This window comes from Lepisosteus oculatus, chromosome 5 (genome assembly GCF_040954835.1).
Source record: "Lepisosteus oculatus isolate fLepOcu1 chromosome 5, fLepOcu1.hap2, whole genome shotgun sequence".
Lineage (NCBI taxonomy): Eukaryota > Metazoa > Chordata > Actinopteri > Semionotiformes > Lepisosteidae > Lepisosteus > Lepisosteus oculatus.
Window position 1 is genome coordinate 59,611,184 of NC_090700.1, and position 21,083 is coordinate 59,632,266.

At 40.5% G+C, this 21,083-nt stretch overlaps 1 protein-coding gene across 7 annotated transcripts in view; it reads left to right on the plus strand.

The window, feature by feature from the left end:
* LOC102687746 (neogenin) overlaps positions 1-21,083 on the plus strand; it is a 198,150-nt gene that overhangs the window by 94,616 nt on the left and 82,451 nt on the right. For all 7 annotated transcript variants that reach the window (XM_015343654.2, XM_015343650.2, XM_015343655.2 and 4 more), the window contains exons 3-4: positions 9,996-10,271; positions 11,886-12,036. In XM_015343654.2, coding sequence (XP_015199140.2) covers positions 9,996-10,271; positions 11,886-12,036 — 427 coding nt within the window. The remainder of the gene's footprint in view (positions 1-9,995; positions 10,272-11,885; positions 12,037-21,083) is intronic.

A 21,083-nucleotide genomic window follows, 5' to 3' on the forward strand; every position in this document is an offset into this window, starting at 1 on the left:
CAGCGACAAGGCAGGTTTACAGTGGCCTGAGGCAGCAGTGGCCCAATTTTTATGCTAGCATGTTAACATTTTCTCAGTCCTCTCTTAGCTTCCTGGCACAGCCAGAGTATAAACAGAGAGGCAGATAGGATCTGCAGATGTACTCGATTCCTGATAAGGCTCAGGCAGCTCCACAATAGGCAGCGACAGAAATCTGGAAGTGCACAGCAAGAGAAAGTAATCAGTTATTCTTGTGCATTTATCAACCTATCTATCATCTATGTGGCTCGGGTGTATTCATTTGTCTGGCTGCGATTCGAGCTGCCGGGGAAGGCTGTTTTTTTTAAACGTGCTGATTAAAGAACTAGGAAAGGCAAACTTGCTCACATTGAACACAGACTTCATTAGTGGTTGTGCTGTGTGTCTTTGATTCACCATGCCTTCCTGAGTGGGCACTGGGCCCCGTGTCTCATCCTGCCTGGGACTGTAGCTGCTCTGTGCTGTTGAATGCTGGAGAGTTGCTACCTCACACCCTGATAAGAGAGGTATATATGGCCCCGCCACCACATTTATCAGAGCTTTGTAATGGGATAGCAGCGCCTAGGGTGCTGCTATCTCCATGGCAACGACCTCTAGAGAAGGTCAGAGCGTAAATGGGCAAAGAATGAGCCAAGTTCCACGGAATAAAAAAGACATTAACGCGATTAAGCCTAATTCAGTCAGCATTGTTTTAGGTGCATCTCAATTGTCTTTAATGAAAATGTCATTTCCATGGCGGTGGGGAGATGGTATATGTGATGTGGTCAATCACACTACACTTGTCTTCACTGCAGGGGGATAGTGCTGCCGTCTTGTAGGGGCTGAACATGGAGACTTAACTCTTCACTTACACCGAGAGATATCAGCAGAGCGTAAAATAATCGACCCCAGTCAGCAGAAAGAGGCTGAAGAAAACGTTCATGTTCATTTTGTTTCCTTTTCAGAATTCAACAAATGTATCTTCTTTTTAAATTAATCTGTATTTGGTGTCTGATAAACACAGCAGGTTCAGACAGGGTACCAGGGAATTTGTGTTATTGTAACAGGTCTCCTTAGTGTTACATTTATAGATACACAGCACTATTAAACAGTATATCAGACATGTAGATCCCTCATGTTTCCGGCTAAAACATTAAGCAATTTCTTGCCATAATGGATAATTACACCACCTGATGGAAGGGAGAGTGTCTTTGTTTGAAAATGATTTCTCTAATGAGGGAGTCCATCACTTAACAACTAAAGATTCATGCCAGAGTGAAATAAGATTACCAAGCAAGGAGTACACTTACAATTATCTTTATAAAAAAACAAAGAATAACAACATAGCCAGCATTTGAAAGGAAAAACAGCTGTTATATGTCTTGTTGATGTTAGCATTTTTTCTCTGATAAAATGGCAACAATGTCATTAGTTACTTAATGAACATGAATAGTGGAATCCATCTGTGTGCTCTTTGGGAGATGAAGTAAATACATTTTCATCAGGAATCAAACATGCTAGAAGAATTCTATATACATATTTGAAATCTAATTTGGCCACATGGAACCCAAGCACTTCAGGAGGGGGGTGGTTGATGATTCACTAAGGCCTTTTGAAGAACACTATCTCTAGAATACTTCCTCAAAAATCTCAGGTTTCTCAAAAAATTGTATTTGAAAATGATTTTTTCAAAGTAACCAGTTAGGAATAGTTATTTAACTGTGAAACAACTGCCCGTGTGCCATTTTGTAACATGTCTTGTGTATCCTGAAACTTTTTTAAATCCTTTTAAAACCAAACAGACCTTTAACATACATACATATTAAGACTAACCTTGATAGTTTTAAATCTTGCTTGCCTGTATACATGCAGCCATATTTATATACATGTATATACGGAAATGTGTGTTTTTTTGTTTTGCTCTAAAAACAGCAGTTGAGTCCTGGGTGGCCTCAGTACCGAACCCACTCTGGAGATTTGACATCCATGATCCGGATGCTGTGGTTTCCATGGTTACCAGGGGCTGTACCTTTCCCTTATTCACCCTGCAACAATTTGATGGCTAAAAGTATCTCTCGAAAATCAAACAATAGCTCGGTCCACTTTCCCCACTGTGCTCTTCTCTCGCGTGCTGTTTGAATATCAAAATTATAATGCCACTCTGTCAATAGGAAGAGTGGTATTACCACACTCTTCTGCCAATGTGCAAGTCATTTTGTCTAGACAGATTGATTGAATTTAATTTAGTTTTGATTTATTCTTCTAAATAGTGAAGTGGCTTAGTAGAATGATTGTAGATCATGCCAGAGAGTGCCCTTTATCCACAGAGAGTGTGGAGTATTCAGTCTCCACACTTAATGCCTTCTGATTATGGAGTATAGGCATTAACATCTTATGAAAACTGCCCTTTGACCATTACTTTGATTGACTTCAGAACTGGAATTCTGAATTATCTGAGGCCATTTTCTCTTCGAGGCCCAGATGTGTAGTTTGATTGGTAAACCTTTAACCTCGAGAAATGTAAATAGCTTAATAATTCTGATGTCTCTCTGAAAAGTAGCAGCTGTGGCTGAAAGGCAGTTCTGGCAGTTCAAAGGTCTGTTTAGTTGTTGGTTACATACTTGACATAAACAGTGTTAGTGGAGTGAATTTTCAAATTCTGAGCATAAGCTTTCAGTTACCATCTTCGGAGCTTCGGAAGGATTTGCTTTCCTTTATTTAAAGACTGATATAAGATACCAGTTTTGCAGAGCATCGGTAGTGTATTTACTCACAGGGCCAGGACTCTCAGTCCAGTCATGAGGTGTGAGCTTGGCGAAAGGCAGTGTATTTGTGGGGCAGCTGATGAAGTCTTTGTCTGATTGTCATTGAAGTGCTGTAAGCTCCTCTCCCAGAGGACAGAAAACTCTGGGCTTGGCAGTGTAACAGACATCCTTCTTCCCTGTAGTTTCTTTACTCTGTGTCCCATCAGTTCCCTTTCAGCACTTGATAATGTTTTGTTGACACTTGGTGCTCTGCGCTGCTAATCCAGCAAGGCTTCCAGGCGGTCAGGGGTAGGGGCTAACAGTGACGACTTTCTTCATGTAATGCACAAGTATGGATAGAAGATGGGAGCTTTCAAAAGGGAAGCGACCACATGGCCTTTCTTATCGATACCTAATTGTTCTCAAGGTCTCATTCTGCTCATGTTCTTTAAAACTCTAATCAGGTTGGCTCTGGTAAACACCCACCCTTTGTATAAAGCACTGCTTTCTGTTCTCAGTCCTTGATTTCGGACTCTTTAATTTCCATTTGTGTCCCCGGTACTTGTTTGATTCTTGATCTCGAAGCATACCTTAATTGACTGTTTCCTCAAATCCCAAAAGAGCAATAATGACGGCATCAGGTTCTGGGTATATTGTCTTTACTCTGTGAGTTGAGTGCAGTAGTCTTTTAAGCCAACAGATGGCAATAGTCAATCCCTAATGTTTGAATATAATTGAATCAGTGCATGGTCATTCACAATAATAATACCTCACTTAATATTGGTTATATTAATATTAACTGTACATGCTCATGTTAGAAACTGGCAAAAATGTAATCTTGTGTCCTAACCATATAACCTAGTGATCTCAGAGGACAGTTAAACATGTTTGTTTCATACAAATATGGTATTGAATTTGTGTAACTCTTAAACTTGGGCCAGTATTCTATGCGAAGTGAAATCTGTACCACTCCTTCTCCTGACCTGGCGGTGTCCCTTCTTCTCTGCAATGTTGCAGTTCTGTCAGCCCACCAGGCCCCTTGTACAGGGCAGCTGAGTGAATCTGTTGAATGTTTAATGAGGGCAGTCAGGGAGAACCTGTATGTTTACCAGTCTGCTGATTGTTGACCTGTTTCTTCAGCAGCTGTGTTTTAGACAGCAGTGAGCTAAAAGTAGATTGGGTATACTTTGCCTTTTAAAACAAACAGAGCATTTGTTATTTATAGTTTACAAAAATAAAGGTGATTTGCTGAAGTTATGCTGTGTATGATAATATAAAAAAATATTTCACTTTTCTGTTGACATTCAAGTAATTCATATAAAGTGGTCCTGTAGCCCGTAGAATATATAGGGTAATCTGTAAATAGATTTAGTAAACAGCTCCTTCAGTATGTCCTTTTCTTTGTGTTTTATCTGGAAGACAGTGTTGTCGGTCCCCTTCACTACTTAAGAGGAGATTGGGTACCTCATATTATCTGCATCATATCCAGAATGTCATTCCCAGATCTAAATAAGAACTCGATTTGTCCCAGGTTTGTATAACTAATTGTATTGTTGAAAGAAAAGGCTCTGGAAGATCATTGGAAATCCATTGATATGTATTTTGTATACAATTCATTTATATATCACCGTATTATAAATTCTCGTTCTACAATGTTGTTTGTGCACCATTGTGCATTTGGTTCTGACTGTTTATACCTACTCATAGCTGTAAAATGAAATTTGTGTATCATGTGTCAAAATGCTCAGAGACATTTTACAGGACATTTTAGAGTTAAAACTACACTCTGGTAAAAAAAAAACATTCAATGTGTGAAATAAGGATTACATTTCCTTTCAGAATAGTACTGGCTTGTGTGTTGAAGTTCTTAATTCTATATGAGCCTAAGAGGATGTTTGCACTTTCCTGCTGTACATTTGATGAAGCGTATGAAGAGGACGAACGTGGTGGTCTTTTAAGAGAACTGTTCAGCTTTTGTGACCCATTAGATGTGAAACAAATGACCTCCTCCATTTTTAGGGCATTTTGTGTGAAAACACACAGTGGGTCTAGGTGGTATCTTCCCATTCCAAATGCTGGATTTCAGCATTAATTGCTGAATGTAGTTATCATGAAATATGTACAATTTCTGGAAGCTGATATGGTGTCACTGTAAGTTTATTTTCTTTTGCTATAGATGGTGGCCAGCAGCCATATCACCCTGCAACTCATAACTGGCAGCCCACTGAAGCTCAGCAGGTGTGAGCCTGGTCAGTACCTGGATGGGAAGACCTCCTGGGAAAAACTAAGGTTGCTGCTGGAAGAGGTGTTAGTGGTGCCAACAGGGGGTGCTCATCCTGCAGTCTATGTGGGTCCTAATGCCCCAGTATAGTGACGGGGACACTGTACTGTAAAACAGACACCGTCCTTCGGATGAGACCGAGGTCCTGACTTAGTTATAAAAAATCCAAGGGTGTTTTTTTTTTTAATTGTAGGGGTGTTATCCTAGCGTCCTGGCCAAATTTCCCATTGGCCTTTACCAGTCATGGCCTCCTAATAATCCCCATCTCTGAACTGGCTTCATCACTCTGCTCTCCTCCCCACTGATAGCTGGTGTGTGGTGAGTGTTCTGGCGCACTATGGCTGCCGTCACATCATCCAGGTGGGGCTGCACACTGGTGGTGGTGGAGGGGATCCCCATTACCTGTAAAGAGCTTTGAGTGGGGTGTCCAGAAAAGCACTATATAAGTGTAAGCAATTATTATTATTATTATAAGGTGACCAAATCTGATTTTGATGGAATAGAAGGCATTTCAAAAGGAAACTGGGGACGAAGACCGAAGCAGAACCCTTTCCCCATTTTTTAAATCTGTGCTATAAAGCTTTGATGAAAGAAACGGCTGGCCTGACTGTTTTCACTTCATAAAACCAAGAGGAATATTTATTAAACTCTTGGAACACAAGTATCCACTCCTCCTCAAGCCATCCAGCTTCGTTGGTGATTAGGTGGCGCCCTGTGTGCGGTTGGTCTCCTGCTTCCCTACCCAGGGCATTAATCAAGAAGTTCGTATTTATTTATTTTTTTGATTCCACAGTTTATTACACTTGTAAACCCCAGCAGCTGAGTTATGACATCAAGCACTTTAAACAACACAGGAAAAACAGCAGAAAAGCCACTAACAATAACCAAACAAAAAATCCACCTTCAAGTTTTTAACTGGAAATAAAGAAATACATTTCGAAGAAGAAATACCTCTTTGCCTTTTCACCATAACAAATTACTCTTCAAATATAAGCTGCCCATGCTTTGTGGAAAGTGTGTCAACATTTGAACCACAGTTTGGGAATTGTTGAAGCTGACACCAAACCAGGGCATGACTGTGGCTATTTCTTTTCGAGGGGATGAGAATCTAGACATTTCAAGTATCTGAAAATGTTTCATGCCTTTCTTTTATGTTTACTTTTTTGCTATCAGTTGTGAAAGCATAGGCTGCAGGTACGGATGCACCCTGTGCCTAATTGACCTCCCGATCCTGGGCACCTACGATCTTATGACCTGGAGGAAGTAAGAGTGCAGTAGAAGGGGCATGTGTGTTTGCGCAATGAGTACTCACCAGTTCCTGGCTCGGATGTGGAGATCATAAAATGACCTGGCTGGGGTCAGAAGTGAAGAGATGACACTTTTTAAATTGTCTTGACTACAGGACTGCATAGTTCCCCGTTGTTTACATTTTAATGATTCGGTTAGAAATTAGATGCGTGTTTGTCCTGACTTTGGCCCGTTGCTTTTCTGTCTTTGTGTGTTTTAAAGCCTTTTTTTAAATAGCAGTTTTTCTTGGATCAATAAATCTGTAGCCGCTTCGCTCCAGTGTTTCCACTTGGAGGATCAGTCCACTAGGCCTCATGGTTCCTCAGCTCCCTAACCGTCTCTACCTGAGTGCTTTCAGGTTTCACTGCTTTTCTTGTCCTTGGGTACTTCCCCATGCAGCTAAACTGTATTGGCTGAGTTAAATTGCTTCACAGAGTTGCTTTATTGTATTAGACAAAGGTTCTTGACTGTAACCTACAGAGCGCATTTCATTCATGTCCACAGCAATAGTGAGATACTTAAGTGGTAAACTGATGGACTCAGATGGTTCTTTCAATTTTTACTCCAAGCTGAAGTGAATGGCACAGATTTTTTCCCCAGGACGTGATGCAGAGCTGTCTGTTGATTTCACTGTTCTCTAATTGTGATGGGCTTGTTGAGGGGTGTTGTGTGAGGTCTGGGTGAAGTCTGGGGCTCATCCTCCTCATGGTCCCTCATCCTGCCCATATTCAGTCATGAGAGCTGGTTTTGTAGTTGTCGATTTGAAATGGACAGGAAGTGAAGGATTTGACATTGGAGGAAAATTGTCTCTGGGCTAGTGAAATCTGAGCTAGCAGATTGAGGTCGTAACTTATTGGAAAGCATCCTGAAATTGGAATTCTCTTCTTTTTGTGCTGCCTGTTCCAAAGAAACCCGACGCTCGGCTAGATGAAAGTGTGGATAGAATTACTACTTTAGTATGTTCCCCAACCTGTTTTTACACACATGTCTGCTGTACGAAAGGGACAGGGATGTGGTGTCGGGGAATTAGAGGGCCACAATATATCATGTAAAATGCTTCTCAGCAATTTCTTGGAACATTTTAAATATAACAAATAGCTACATAATGGGCACTCTGTCAGAAGATGTCTGATATCCGATATTATCTTGGCATGCGTCATAATGGGGGTGTGGAGAGGGAGTGAGACTGGGCTGCTTTCATTAGTAGAGTGGCTTCCGAAAGAGATTCCTGCCAATGTGCTTTTGTAGAGGGACTGGGTGCAGAGCATTAATAAAGAGTCTGAGAATGGCAACAGAGGGTAATCAAAAGTCAATACTCAAATAGCTCATGTCCTATCGCATAATATCAGGCTGACATTAAATGACTGTTACAGTGTCTGCTCAGTATCCGAGTATTTAAAATTACATTCACTCTTTTAACAGTACTAACAAGAGAGGATTTGCTGAAAAGGATGAAGACAAAAGACTTGCTCATCAGCTGGGATGTGGGTGTTCAAAGTGGAGCCTGTTGCATGACCAGAATGTAATCTGTGTTTTTTATCCAGGGTCTGGATGAAGAGCAGAAATCTCCGTGGAGAGTTTCCAGGATGCAAATGTTAGCATACCTAACAATATTAGCTAGGTGCGCTGCAAAGCCAGGATTGTGAGGTCAATTCTTTCTAACTAGGCTTGTATAACCTAGCTATGAAAAGTTAATGAATCCTTGCGGCTTGCACATAATGCCCATTTAATTACAGTCCGCGTGTCACATTTAAACGGCAGACTGTAGGATAAGACATCGCTTAAGTGACGAGCATATTTTCTCAATTGAATTTTCACAGCTTGATTCTGCTCGCTATCGGAGCTGTAAAACTGCTTTTAAAATTCCTCAGATAACAGAACAACACATTTAACCCCTCTCAGCAGGAGTCAACCCTTATATATAAAACAACTGCAAACTCCACTCTTTGGAGTGGATGAGACTTAACCTTAATTATATTCATCCCCAAAGTACCACATGCCTCTTGGTATGCCTTCATCTAATTTCATTCCCCTCCCAGTTCATCCTCTTAAGATTTCTCTCTGATTACATGCTGACCAGTACTTGTTTCTGCTATTGTTCTTGGAATCCGGTTTGATTTCGCCTGTGTCGGTTCATTCAGCTTGTGCTGCTGGGCTTGGTGGTGTGTGTGTGTGGGGAAGTTCCATACGATTGAATGAACATGTCTCTGATCACAGACTGTGGGCAGATTCATATTCAATTCCAGTCCCCTCTAGCCTTTTCTCTTACTGTAGTCCATTTAAATATGCCGTGTGTCACTTCTTGCTTAATAAGAATTTTTAAAAGTATTACATAATAACATAAAGCTAGGTTGTTCTCCACAATTATTGAAGCTGTCATGAATGGTGATTTTTTAGGTTTTAAATATACTGTACCATTAACATTTACAGATTTTTAAAAAATGCATTTCGTTTTTAGAATAAATTATGAAACAGCACATTACCGTCGTGTGTGAAACTTGTCCTTATCTTTCTGAAATGGCACATGGAGAAGATTCTCATTATAGTTTATCAGGCCTCTTTAATTTGCTGTAGTTTGCCATTAACCTCTACCTTAGTTGTCACTGTGCTGTTGCTCTCCCCAGTTCTTTCCTCGGTGGGCACGAATCGCATTTCCCTCGTTACGAATGCATCCATAAACTGGAGTGCCAGTGTTCATGTTTGGCAGTGGGAAATGGCAGTTCCTTTTGTATCTTCTCACAGTCTTGTGTGATGTGTGATTCTCTAAACATGGGGAAATGTTGTGCCACATGACGTGATTTAGCTGATAGGTTCATTAGTCTGAATTATAGAGCGCTCCTAATCAAAGAAAGAGAAAGAGGATATTGGAAGTGATTATAGTTTTGAGAGTGAGGGACTATTTGTGACTGCCACCTGCTTTTTCCTGCTATAACTTTATAGAATGTTTTCTTGTTCCAGAGGGAACGCGGCTTTTCTTGGGGGTAAAAAGGACAGGGGTTCAAGCCCTTTTGCCTCCGTGAAGACAGTGCCTGTGATGCAGGCCTTGTGTTAATGGTCTTATCTGCAGTCCAGTCTGCTCCAGAGCTCTGCTCCTTCCCACCCCGAGGGGATGTTTTTAAAATGCTCGTCAAGAAGGATTGGGGCTGCTGTCCAAACCGTCAACACCACTTCCTGCTGTGTGTGACAGTTCTTGGCAATCTGGAGTTTCTCAAAAAAAAAATGTTGGCTCTGGAATCATAAGGAAAACATAATGTCCAACTAAAATATTCCCATGTCATGTTCGTTATCCGGTGCCATCAGGTTTTCAGAAATTGTTCCTTAACGCAGACATTTTAATGAAAGACTTTGCAAAGCTGTTTTGTTTGTCGTGGCAAAATGTTTTTAAACACAAAATCGGCAAACGAGATAAAGAAGGTAAAAGAAGATAAAGATCTAAGCTGTGAGGAGAAACTCAAAATTGTATTCATATCTTTCAAATAGAATTTTAACATAATAGCAGCTGCAGACCAGTATATTCCTGGTATATCTAATGAGATTTCATTCCTCCAGCCCAGTTTCATAGTTGTTTACAACATTGTTTTTTTCTCACTATTATAAATGCTCACTGAACAGTATGGTAGGGCTGTCGGGTTTATAATACAGTTCGCTGTTGAGTCTCCGGTTCATTTCACTTCCTTTCTCTCCAGGTCAGCCTCGGTTCACCAGCCAACCAGAAGCTGCCTCTGTCCACCAGGGGGATAGTGAGGTCATGAGCTGCGAGGTGAATTCGGACCTGGTGCCCTTCACTCGCTGGGAGTTGAACAGGGAGCCTGTGGAACTGAACAAGAGGGTCATTCAGCTGCCCAGCGGAGCCCTGGTCATCAGCAATGCATCTGAGAGCGACACTGGGCTCTACCGCTGTGTGGTGGAGAACGTGGGGCCAGTGAAGACCAGTGAGGAGGCAGAGCTACAAGTCCTGCTAGGTAGTATTCCATGCTTATTGTATGAAGGTATTGTTCTTCAGGCTGTTGGACGTACCTGTGACTTTCCTATAGCTTAGTTTAGAAGAGATATTTGTAATCAACACCAATACCTAAGAATGTCCCTGTTTCAGAATTTAATTATATGATGTTATAGATCTTGTTCTGTTTTTTATTCTGTTAGCAAGGATCTGCTACAGCACTCTGAATTTCCAGTAGTTCAGTCTTCATTTCCTTTTTGGACATTCTGCACAGGCTTAATACTTGTTACCTAAACTAGGAATGATGTGGTGGAATCGTTTCTTGGAGAGTACAGTATGGATGCAGTTTTTATGAAGCCATGCTCCATTTGGTTTAGTGGGGCATTTGCGATGAATAAGCTAGGTGTATGGAGTCTCAGACACAACAAAAGCTTTGCTAGCATCCTGAGAAGAAGAAATACATCACTTCAATATTAAATGGGTTAATGAGGCCATAAATTCACTCTGTGTTGGCTGCTCAAATGATTTAATGTTCTGCTTTAGCAGCAACATAAAGCCTAAGTATGTCCAGAACTCCTGCAGAGAGAGAGCTCCCAGTTTGGCTGTGTTTTGGGTGTAGGTTATAAACAACAGCACTGTAATTCACCTTGGGCGAGACTATCGAATTCCATTGTGTCAGTAATTCTTGCAGGCTCATTATTTACAGGAGCTGTTAAATGCCCTGCGTGAGAGCTAAGTAAAGTATTAAAGGTCATAAATCAGGGTTTAACTTGTGCACTATGTGGTGTTTATCTTTGAAAAGATGTTCCAATGGATTAAGTATCTCTACCCTTTAATACAAAGGTATCTAGGTTATGGTGGTATGAGTGTTTCTTTTACTCTCGCTTCTACATAGGAACATGCAACCAAAAAAGAGACAAACATTCTCATTAGTGTCTTGCAGAACATGTCTTAAACTTCTGTGTGGTGCAATTAGCTACAGTTATTAATGATCACTTTTTTAAATAAGTAATGAGGCAGGTTTTAAGGTCAGAGGAAGTTAAACTACCAGTAATCCCGATATAATTCACTTCTGAAGGACATCTACAAATATGGATATATTATGGATTAATATGTATCGATATACATGTTAATTCTAGACACCCAAGACTTTCACATTATTACGAGATTTACTGTTTTGCTGAAATACTTTGATTTTGTACTTACTGAAATTTTGAAAACCTGTGTCTCCTTGTTCTCTTTTTTCAGCTTTGTTCTTGTAGATATTTCTTATGAAACAAATCAGCTTCATATGCACTTTGTAATAAAGTTGCATGCACTTAAAAAAAACGAGTATACTGGGCAATTAAACAGATTTTTGTGATTTTGAGGCTGATGGTTAAATGCTCTATTTCTTGGAAAGTCCCTGAAATTCATCTTCCATTGTATAATATTTTGTAATTTGTTCATTAGCCACTCTTTATTTAAATTTATTGCATACTTTCAGTTCTGTTTCTGCATGTTGTCTATGAAACTGACACTGAACTCCACTGTGAGTAATGGTGTGAATTTTTGTAGTGTATGTCTTTTTTTAATGAAAATCCCGTACACTGTATGTTAACAGGTTGATATTTCCTTCTCTCTTCTCTCTCTTTAGAACCGGAGGCAGACAGGAGACTAGAATTTCTGCGGCAACCAGTTCCTGTGACAAAGGTCATAGGGCAGAGTGTGCTACTGCCCTGTGTGGTAACAGGATACCCCTTACCCACAGTGAGGTGGATGGTGGGGGATAAACTGATTGAAGAAAGGTTAGTAAACTGATGCTTAATCCCCAGTGAGCCATCACTGTGTTCTTGACTAGAGGCAATGAGAGACAGTCACTTTTTATCTTGCCTTTCTAGTAAAGTTGCGAATTCCATACTTTGAAGTTCATATTTCAGTTGTGTTTTAGTGACATCCACACGGAAGAAGAAGGAAGTCAAACACTGCCTGGGGGTTCCTTTTTTTAGGCCGTGTATAGTTTTTGGTCTTGTCAATTGTTCACCTTTACAAGTCATTAGTAATTGATTCAGTTTGGAATCTTGACCCAGTGTAACAGTGGCCTCTCCATCACGTCTTTCACGAGGCGGGATCCTGGAAGATCCACCCTTTGTCTTCCTGCAGTTCAAGAATGGATACAGTAGTTTAGATGGAGACGGTGACAGCTCCCAGTTCTGTAGCCCATCAGGCACCTGGCCAGTGACTGGCAGTCCGTTCTGCCCCAGCTCATTTCTGGTGTCGCTGAAGACTCCCGATCATGGTGTGTGTTGGGAATAGTCTGCTGTTGATCCTGTGAGGCCCACACTCTTAACCACCCAGCTTCACCCCGGCTGGGCCTTTTCAGGAGGTTGGAATTAAACACCGTGAATGACATAATGTATCTCAAAATACCCAGTACGTTTCCTGTCAAGTTGAAGCTGCTCTTTTAGATGTGTAAGAGTGGCAGCTGTAAAGAGTAGCTAATTGGAGCTTTGGCACCTGCATTGAAAGGTGTTAATGGGTTTCAGTCTTGTCCTCAGTGTCTAACATTGCATCATTCAGAAGTACAGAAGACATAAAATTGCACAGATCAATAATTCAGTGCGATACATTTACTGAATTAGTCGTGAATATTACAGTTCACGACTAGATCAATTCCTCCATTCCCGTATTCACCCTTTCATAATGAATTGTAGAAAAAAAGCTGTTTCCCTTCATTGTGTATAAAATCCAGCTTTTCTTGAAATGCTGCTTTCCATGACAAAGTCAGGACGGTCTTTCTGGGAATACATATAATACATGATGAAGTCCTGGCTTGAATATTGAACAGGGAGCAGAAATCAGAGCGCAGAACAGGGAACTGTTAAATAGATTATATTGAGTTTATTCTATTAATTAAAATATATATTAATTGCATGTAATTTAAACTTGCCTTGGGGTTTTTATTAACTGACTTTAATTACTGAAAATGTTCAACACCAATATGAGGTCTCTCTTTCACCGAGATATATTTTTTTTTACAAAGGACACGCATACGCATGTAGGGAATTCATTAAAACTTAATTCTTACAGATGACATTAACGATTAAAATTGTAAGCTCTGGCACAGATTCTTTGAATCTGTCTCGCTCTCACATTTAGTCCGTAGCTCCATTTCCAATCAGAATGAGCTTCGGAGGAGAATGCTGTTGTAGTATAATCGGTATGGAGTTGAGAGACAGACGGGAGAAGTCTATTGGGAAAGAGTTATTACAAGATAACAGTGAATCTGAACTGTTTCCGGATATCCGGAATATCTGTTGAAACCTTTATGGAGATGTGATCAGACAAAAAAGGAACTGGTGAGAAAAGTGTATTGAAGTGGAGTGTTTTACTTCATTTCTCTTATTTAAATAACCTAAAGTTGGCAACCCCAGGCGATTTGGTTGTTAACTCTGGTTATTTTAAAGTAAAGAGTTTCAGTTTTAATCGGAAGGCAGAGGATTTAAATAATAGTACTCCAAAGGGAAAGCTTGCCTATCCTAATGTTGTGTTCTGTCCTTGACTACAAGGTAAAGTCAAGCTTTCCCTTGGTGCCTTCAGTAGCAAAGAGTGCCAGTTGGGAGAGGAGATGCTGCTTATTTTAGTGATGTTACTCTACAGTAAGTGATGATTTTCCTCCTGAATAATGAGTTACAAAGATGTTTTAAAATGTAGATAATCCTTTATATTTACTGATTTAGATTATACCTTTCATGATTATAATAATTGCTTGTATTTGTATAGCATCTTTCACCCATGATGGTCCAACACTGTTCTTGTGCATAAGGATGACTTGAGATCAACCACTAGAGTAGTGCCAGTACCCTCCTGAAACTCGTTCTTTCTCAAAATATTTTCACATATTTGTCTTCTAGGGCAGGTCAGATATCTCCTTGCTATCTTTCTCCATAGATTCGTCCATAGATGTTTCTGTAGTATAATATTCTCTAATTTTAGAACACATAAAGTGTTACATCTGTAGAGGGATGATCCCATTGACCGAAACGTTGTTTTCTTTCTTCTCTTTTCACCATGGAATAAACCTATTACTTGTTCATAAATATTTTTCTTTCGTTTTCTTGACATTCTTCATTTTCTTCCCACAAAGGGGAAAGAACCTTGTTCTTTTATCTTATATTCTATGTATGCAAAAAAGTTTTCAGTTTATTATACAAATTCCATTATTTTGGTTTTTATCAGGGAACTGACCAGGAAATTAAAGAAAACTATGGTATAGAAAGAAACGTTATTAAATTGAGTTCAGATTCCGTACTCCTGGGCCCCAGTATAAACCTGTTTAGTGCCTTTCTGGTGCCAGAAGTCTTTAAGATGATTTAAACAGGAAGCATTTCTGTTCCAGAGCAGATTGAATTTCTGCTGTAATTATAGACAAAAATTTGGGGCATTACATTTGACCCTCTTTGGTATCCTATAATACCAGACTCTGTACATCTGTAAATCTCTCAAGAACATGTACCTCGGCCTCAGGAGATGTAATTAACTCTGTTTCTTCTGTCTGAATCGTAAAGTTATCAATGCTCACGGTATGTCATCTCCAGCCTTTCACCCCCACCTCCTTATTGCTGAAGAGCTACACTGATCTTTTCCTACAGTGGCCTTTTTATAGGTGAGATAGTGCATTAATAGTTACCTCTGAATCTGTGCATTGTCAGAGGACTGGAAAAGATCCAAGAGTGGGTCATTGGTTGGTTTGAATAGTTCGTTATAGATCTGGTAGATGGCTAGATGGAGTTTCTTCTGGTCCCTGGTTATATCCGACTTAAGTGCTTTAATTTTGGAAATAAAGGAGGAAATGCTTTGGATAATGTACTGTTGTGTGGTTTTTATTTTTTTTGTCCATGTAGGTATGGCAGCTCCGTTTCTTACGCCTGCCATTTTTATGATGGCACGGTCTTGTACCCAGTGAGAGATTTTGTTAGTGAGACTACCCCCTCCATGCCGAGAGGACTCACGATCCTGTCTCCGAACTGTAGCCAGGGCTGCTAAAGAGACCCTGTTGCCCTTTTGTTCCACAATGCAAACAGGGAAACACTTTGTAGAAGATGGGCTCTTGACCCAGGAACTTCACAGCAGTTTTGTCTCTAACCCCTTGAGTGCTGTGTGATTTGAGAGACCAGCTAAATGATAAAATCCATTAAAATGAATGAAAAGCCAACACCACTGGCCACCCCTGCGGGGCACCACAGACCCGCTATTGTCTGGGCCGGTGTAATTGAATGCCACCCGTGTCCTTTTGGTACGCGGTGGGGGTCGCTGGGAAACGGCGGTAATCACCGTGCTGAGAGCTCATCTGAGCTGCTTTGGCCAATGTTGGACTCCCAGAGCCGTCACTGCCAGGGCAGTGTGAATTGTGGGCCTGCCTCTCAGAGGGGAGGAGTCGTGAGAGTAAATTTAATCGTAAATTATTCCAACACCAAAAGGAAGCTTTTATGTGCACAGATTTCTCTGGTGCACTAGATTTCTCTAGTGTCATTGATTTCCTTTTCCTGTGTGCACTTGTACTGTGTGTCGCCCAGCGTATTGTGTGAGCTAAGAAGTTGCTGTGCGATGTTGATTATTACATTTGGGTTTAGGTTAAACAAAGGTGTTAAACAAAGGTGTAAAAGGCTGTAAAATAAATATTTTTCGATACATTGGAACTAACTTTGCATATGTTCTTTAGGACCATACAGTGAAAATGATCATTTCAGAAGCTTTGCTTTACTATGTTTTGCTGCTTGTGCAGTGGAGTGAAAACCAAAAAGCACCTACTGACCCTGGATTGAGAAATGAAACAAGTTTTAGTTTTAGTCCTTGTTAGGCGTTTGAAACTCCCCACTGCAACTCTTAAGGGAAGTAGTACGTCCTCTGCCAGCGAGAAGGCAAAAAATTAGAGATTTCAGTAATAGAATTCTGCGTGAGTCAATAATAAAGATGAATAATGTATGGGGAAAGGAATTGGAATTGCATGCAAATCAACCTTCAAGCTCAAATGTAGTTTCTCTTCCTCCCTTTCTCTCTCATTTAAATCTTATTGCATTTATAATGTTTATTTATGTATGAAGTGCATGTAGGCTTGAAAATTTGTTTGCAAACCGAATATAAAAAGATTACTTTTTCTTTCCCTGCTGGAGTTCCTGCTTTCTCTAGGCTGAGCTCCCCTCTGAGTCTCGGGGCTTATTGGTAGGGAGGGCTGTGGCTTCTGTATAGAGTGACAATTTCACAGCTCTGTCTCTCAGAGTGCTTTTCGATTTTACACTGGGATCAGGTCTCTGACAGCTCCATCACTGGGACCTGCTAAATACTGTTTCCTTCACTTATTCTAAACTGCCAATCTGAAGTCTGGCTGGGGAGTTACTTTAATGGAATTTCATAGCTGTGTTTCCTACTTATTTTCTTGCTCCTCATACCTCTGCTATGTATCTGTTTCCTATCTCGATACTCATTTCTAAGTGTTTCCAACTTGGCTGATAAACAGTCTCCCCTGAAAATTGACAGTAAGAACTGGCGGTCAGGCAGCAAAGTAAACTTGACAGCACTATTGCCACCAATTAGCCTGATCTCATCAGATCTTAGAAGCTGAACATGGCTGGGCCTGCTCAGTTATCAGAAGGAAGGCTATCTTAGCCAGTGGTTCCCAAGCCTGATTCTTGATGGCTCCTGTATCTGCTGGGTTTAGTTCTGTTGAATCCCCAGTGCTAACTGGTGCCTATAATTGACCTGCTTTATCGTTTAGATTAGTTATTTGTGAGTTTCAAATGCTCGCTTCTAGTGTATTGTTTTCAATAACTTCAGCAGGCAGAGTTTTAAACTGCCTCACCTCAAATTGCTTACCCTTATTTCTGACTAAACAAATTTTATGCTTTTAATGATACGTGATAATACATTAGCACTTACTTTGGTACTTTCATGTCTTCGCTGCATTGCCTGGAAGATAAAAATAATTTCAAAATAAACACCATAACCCTTTTCATAAGCAGCTTCTTCAAGCTCAGTGTTTCCCATTTTTAATTAGTGGTTTTGTCTACCTCCATGAAACACCCTGTGCTTTTCTGTATTAAATGCCACCTGCAGGGTGTTTGTTGGTCTTGAATTTCATCTAAGATCTTTGGAATTTTTTCTTTTTTCATTTGTTATTACTCATAGTATGGTACTTGACTTGTTAGCAAATTATATTTTTATCTCAAAGCTGGATCTGTACTGCAAGAGCAAAGTTTTCCAGTGCATACATCAAATAAAAACCTTGTCTGTCTATTCAGGACAGTGGGCTCATTGCTGCTGTATAGTGTCCTAATCAGGCAGCTTTTTCGACTCTTGCCGTTATTTATATTAGTTGTTCCCATCTGATCAAGTTGTAAGTCTGTGTGTTTCTATTTAGATCTCGAGCGTGAGATTAGATCATTTTTTTCTCCCTCTGATTTAAAAAAAAGTCACCTTAAAGTGGGTAGAAAACAGCTTATTTGAGAATATGGGCAAAAGAACAAGCCAAAAATGAGTTTTTGAAATCCACAGGAGCCCTTATCAATGTTCGTGGCCTGTGATTTTATTGCTCTTTGTTCAGTACCAGTATTAACAAGATTAACGGTGAATCTGTCTCTCCTTCCTGGCTGGCGCTCAGCTCCTCCATGTAAAATTTATAGCGTTTTTATTAGAGTTCCAAGAGAAACTGGAGAGCAAGGGAGTGCAGGGTTCTGCAGGAAAAGGAGAACTGGGGAGGAGGGGAAAATGTATTAGAAAAGATCGAATGGAGGTTCTGTCAGGGGAGCACGGGAGTGTATTGCAATTATTGACGCAGCAAGAACTAAAGGTTTGCATGCCGCCTTTCCCACAGGAGAGAAGCAGCTTTATTGGGCTTCTGTCCATTTTGGTTGGGCTTGAGCTGTTCTTCTGCATACAGAGCTGAATGTTTCAAGTGCCAGAGACATGAAAACTGTAGGATCAGAGCAGGGGGGAGGAAGGCTATGTCTTTCAGAGCAGTTCCTCTTAAGTTCCTCCTTTCACAATGCACAGCAGCAGTCCTGCATGACTTCTCAAAGATGTTTCCCCAAAGTCATCTTTTTTTATACCCATTCCTTTGTATAAAGGGGAAACTAAAACCTTTAATATGACAAGCTAGGCACTTTCCTTTTCTTCAAAGGGATCTAAAACTCTTGTGCCTTAAAGCCTTTGATAAAGTTTGTCTGCATTAGTGTTTAAAGGAGAACTGCTTGTTCTAAGTTTGATTTGTTTCTTCCTCGGCTGCTCATGTGAGTTTGTGAATCGCATTGCCTTACGAGCACAGATATTTAATGCATTACTGTCACTATGTTTTAAGAAACCCTGTATGGCTATGCATGCAAAATGAGCACAGCATCCTTTGTGAATGTCAGGCTTTGGCTGGTGCTTAGATGAGGACCGTTTGACACAGAAAAGCAAATGAGATGAATAAACTGGTTTTGACATGACTTGATTGTGGCACTGGCACACTGATCAATTTTGAAGGTCGTTCAATTAACTGTGCTGCTGAGTGCTCTAAAAAGCAGCTTTCTTTGCTCCATGATGTGCTTTTCAATATTGCAGTTTATTATATTAATGTTAGAAAGCTAGCTACCCTTGAAGATGAACACTGAGCCTCAGTACTCAAGTTAGGGCAACAGCAGGCGAGCCAGTTTCTCTCCTTCATTGTGATGTCTTTTCACCAAAACATTGATCACTGTTCTTTCTGCCTGAGTGACACCAGGAGCAGATGAAACTTGTGTGTGGAGTTACACGTGCATCATATGCACAAATACCTGCTCAAACCTGTTTTTCTTTTGTGCGACACTTGTTCTGCAATTTCTTTGTCAACATGACTTTTAGTAATAGTCAATTACTTTTCCGGTCTTTATTATAATTGCATTTAATTTATTTTTGTGTACCTGCTTCTGCTAAGCAAGTAATAACGCATATGGAAGAAGCAACCAGATTTAAAAACTGGTTAGTACTGTTGGACATGTAATTCTCGCATACCATGGTACTGTATGATCTGCTATCTTTATCACAAGAGAATGAGAAGAAAAGGCGTCACTTTTCTAGTGTCAACATCGTGCAGCTTGTTTTGAGGAGTCAAACTTGTGCTGTGGATGTCTCGGTGAAGGTTTTCTTGGAAAAACTGCCATGAAAGTATGTTTTGTGTTCTTTCAAAGATTGATATTGCTTGTGCAAGATTCTAATAAGTCCATCAGGACTTGGTCTTGGAAAAATATTTTAAACGTTTGGGCAGTGTAGCTTCATTTGAGCCAAACCTAGAGGGTATAACCATTAACACATTTGTTCCAGAGTGAAAATTATCAGGGTTCATAATAAGGCAGATCATTAACCTGGAGAGCCTGAGGCCTTGTTATTTACTTATTTCTTATATCTTGTTTTCAATTGAAGACAAGATCTCACAAGTTGAATGGCTGCAGGGAGTTCAGACCTCCCAGAATTCCATACTTATTTAAGCACTTTAATTATACTGTTGCCAGATTAACACAACCTTCTGAACTTAAGTTTTAGTCACATTTCCTATCAGATCACCTTTCTGAAACTTCCATTGCAGATCTCCTTTCTTCAAACTGTAAAAAAAAAGGATTTCCAAGGGTGACCCTTTTTTGTGAGAGCACTTATTGATAGTTTAGTAACGGAGCGTCAGGTCACTAATGAATGCTGTATTTCACATCTTCTAACAGTAATGCAAATCACTTGATCTTACGGCCATAAATCTTTTTTCAAAGATGTCTTAGATGCCAGGAGGGCTCCCTAAAGCACTGCAGTGATTTAGGAAGGGAAGTTTGCCTCCTCTATTAGTTGTTTAATAAAAAAGTCAATATTCATGTCTCTTAACACGGAGCTGATTTATGACGGTTAAAATAAGAAATGTCAGTTTTATGTACACATTTCAGTGGTGTGAAAACAGTTACAGGTCTGCAGCATTGGTGGGACAGCAGCAGGAGGTTGCTAGATACTTCAGAAGCTTGATGTCTTCAGTATCGATTAATTAATACAGCAACGTTTCTTCAAAAACATCTGTTAAGCAGTGCAACCACATACAGTATGTTTGAGGAAAAAATGAATTTTGGTCCACTGGATATTTCAACAGGTGAAGGCACTGTGTTGTGAAATTGTATGTGAAGATGGCTTCAAGCATCATTTTCGACAACTCCTAGCTTCCATCGCTCGAGCCTTGACGCTGGGGGGGTTGACTGTGCCCAGATGTCTCTTGGGGGGGGTTGGGGTTGATTGTTGAGGAGCTGTACTGCGCCTGTGCTGCTTCTCAAAGGGCTCGATCCGTTTCTCTGGCTCCAGGGAGGTCTGCTAACAGGAGTCTGGAGGGGGCCTCCGATGCTATCTGGGAGCACGTTAATAACAATGGTGCTCGGACAAACAGAGATTTGTGGGTCGGTTTCTGTGGAAATGAGTTTCAGTTACCAGCCGCTGCCGGGATAATAAATTGCAGAGGAGTACTGGGGTAATGAAGTGAGTTGCAGACGCGGGGAGTTTGGAGACCGAGAAAACAGACAATCAAGCTTTTTTCTGGCACTGGAGCATGTGAGCTCCTCTCATGAGGGCCTCCCTCTTCCCCTTTTTTCTGCTTGCTTGTTAAAATTGCTCGCATTGTGTGGACCCTAGGAAAGGCTTGATGGTTTGCTTCTCTCCCTCTCCCAGGTTGTTAATGAAACAGATTGGTTGCCCTTATTAGAGTTAGCAGTGCATTAAAAGAAAGCTCTGATGTATATTGAGCAGAGCTGGGACTGTGTGATGCATTGTTTAACATACTGTACTCCTCTACAGTGCAGCTTCCTGACTTGATAAAACA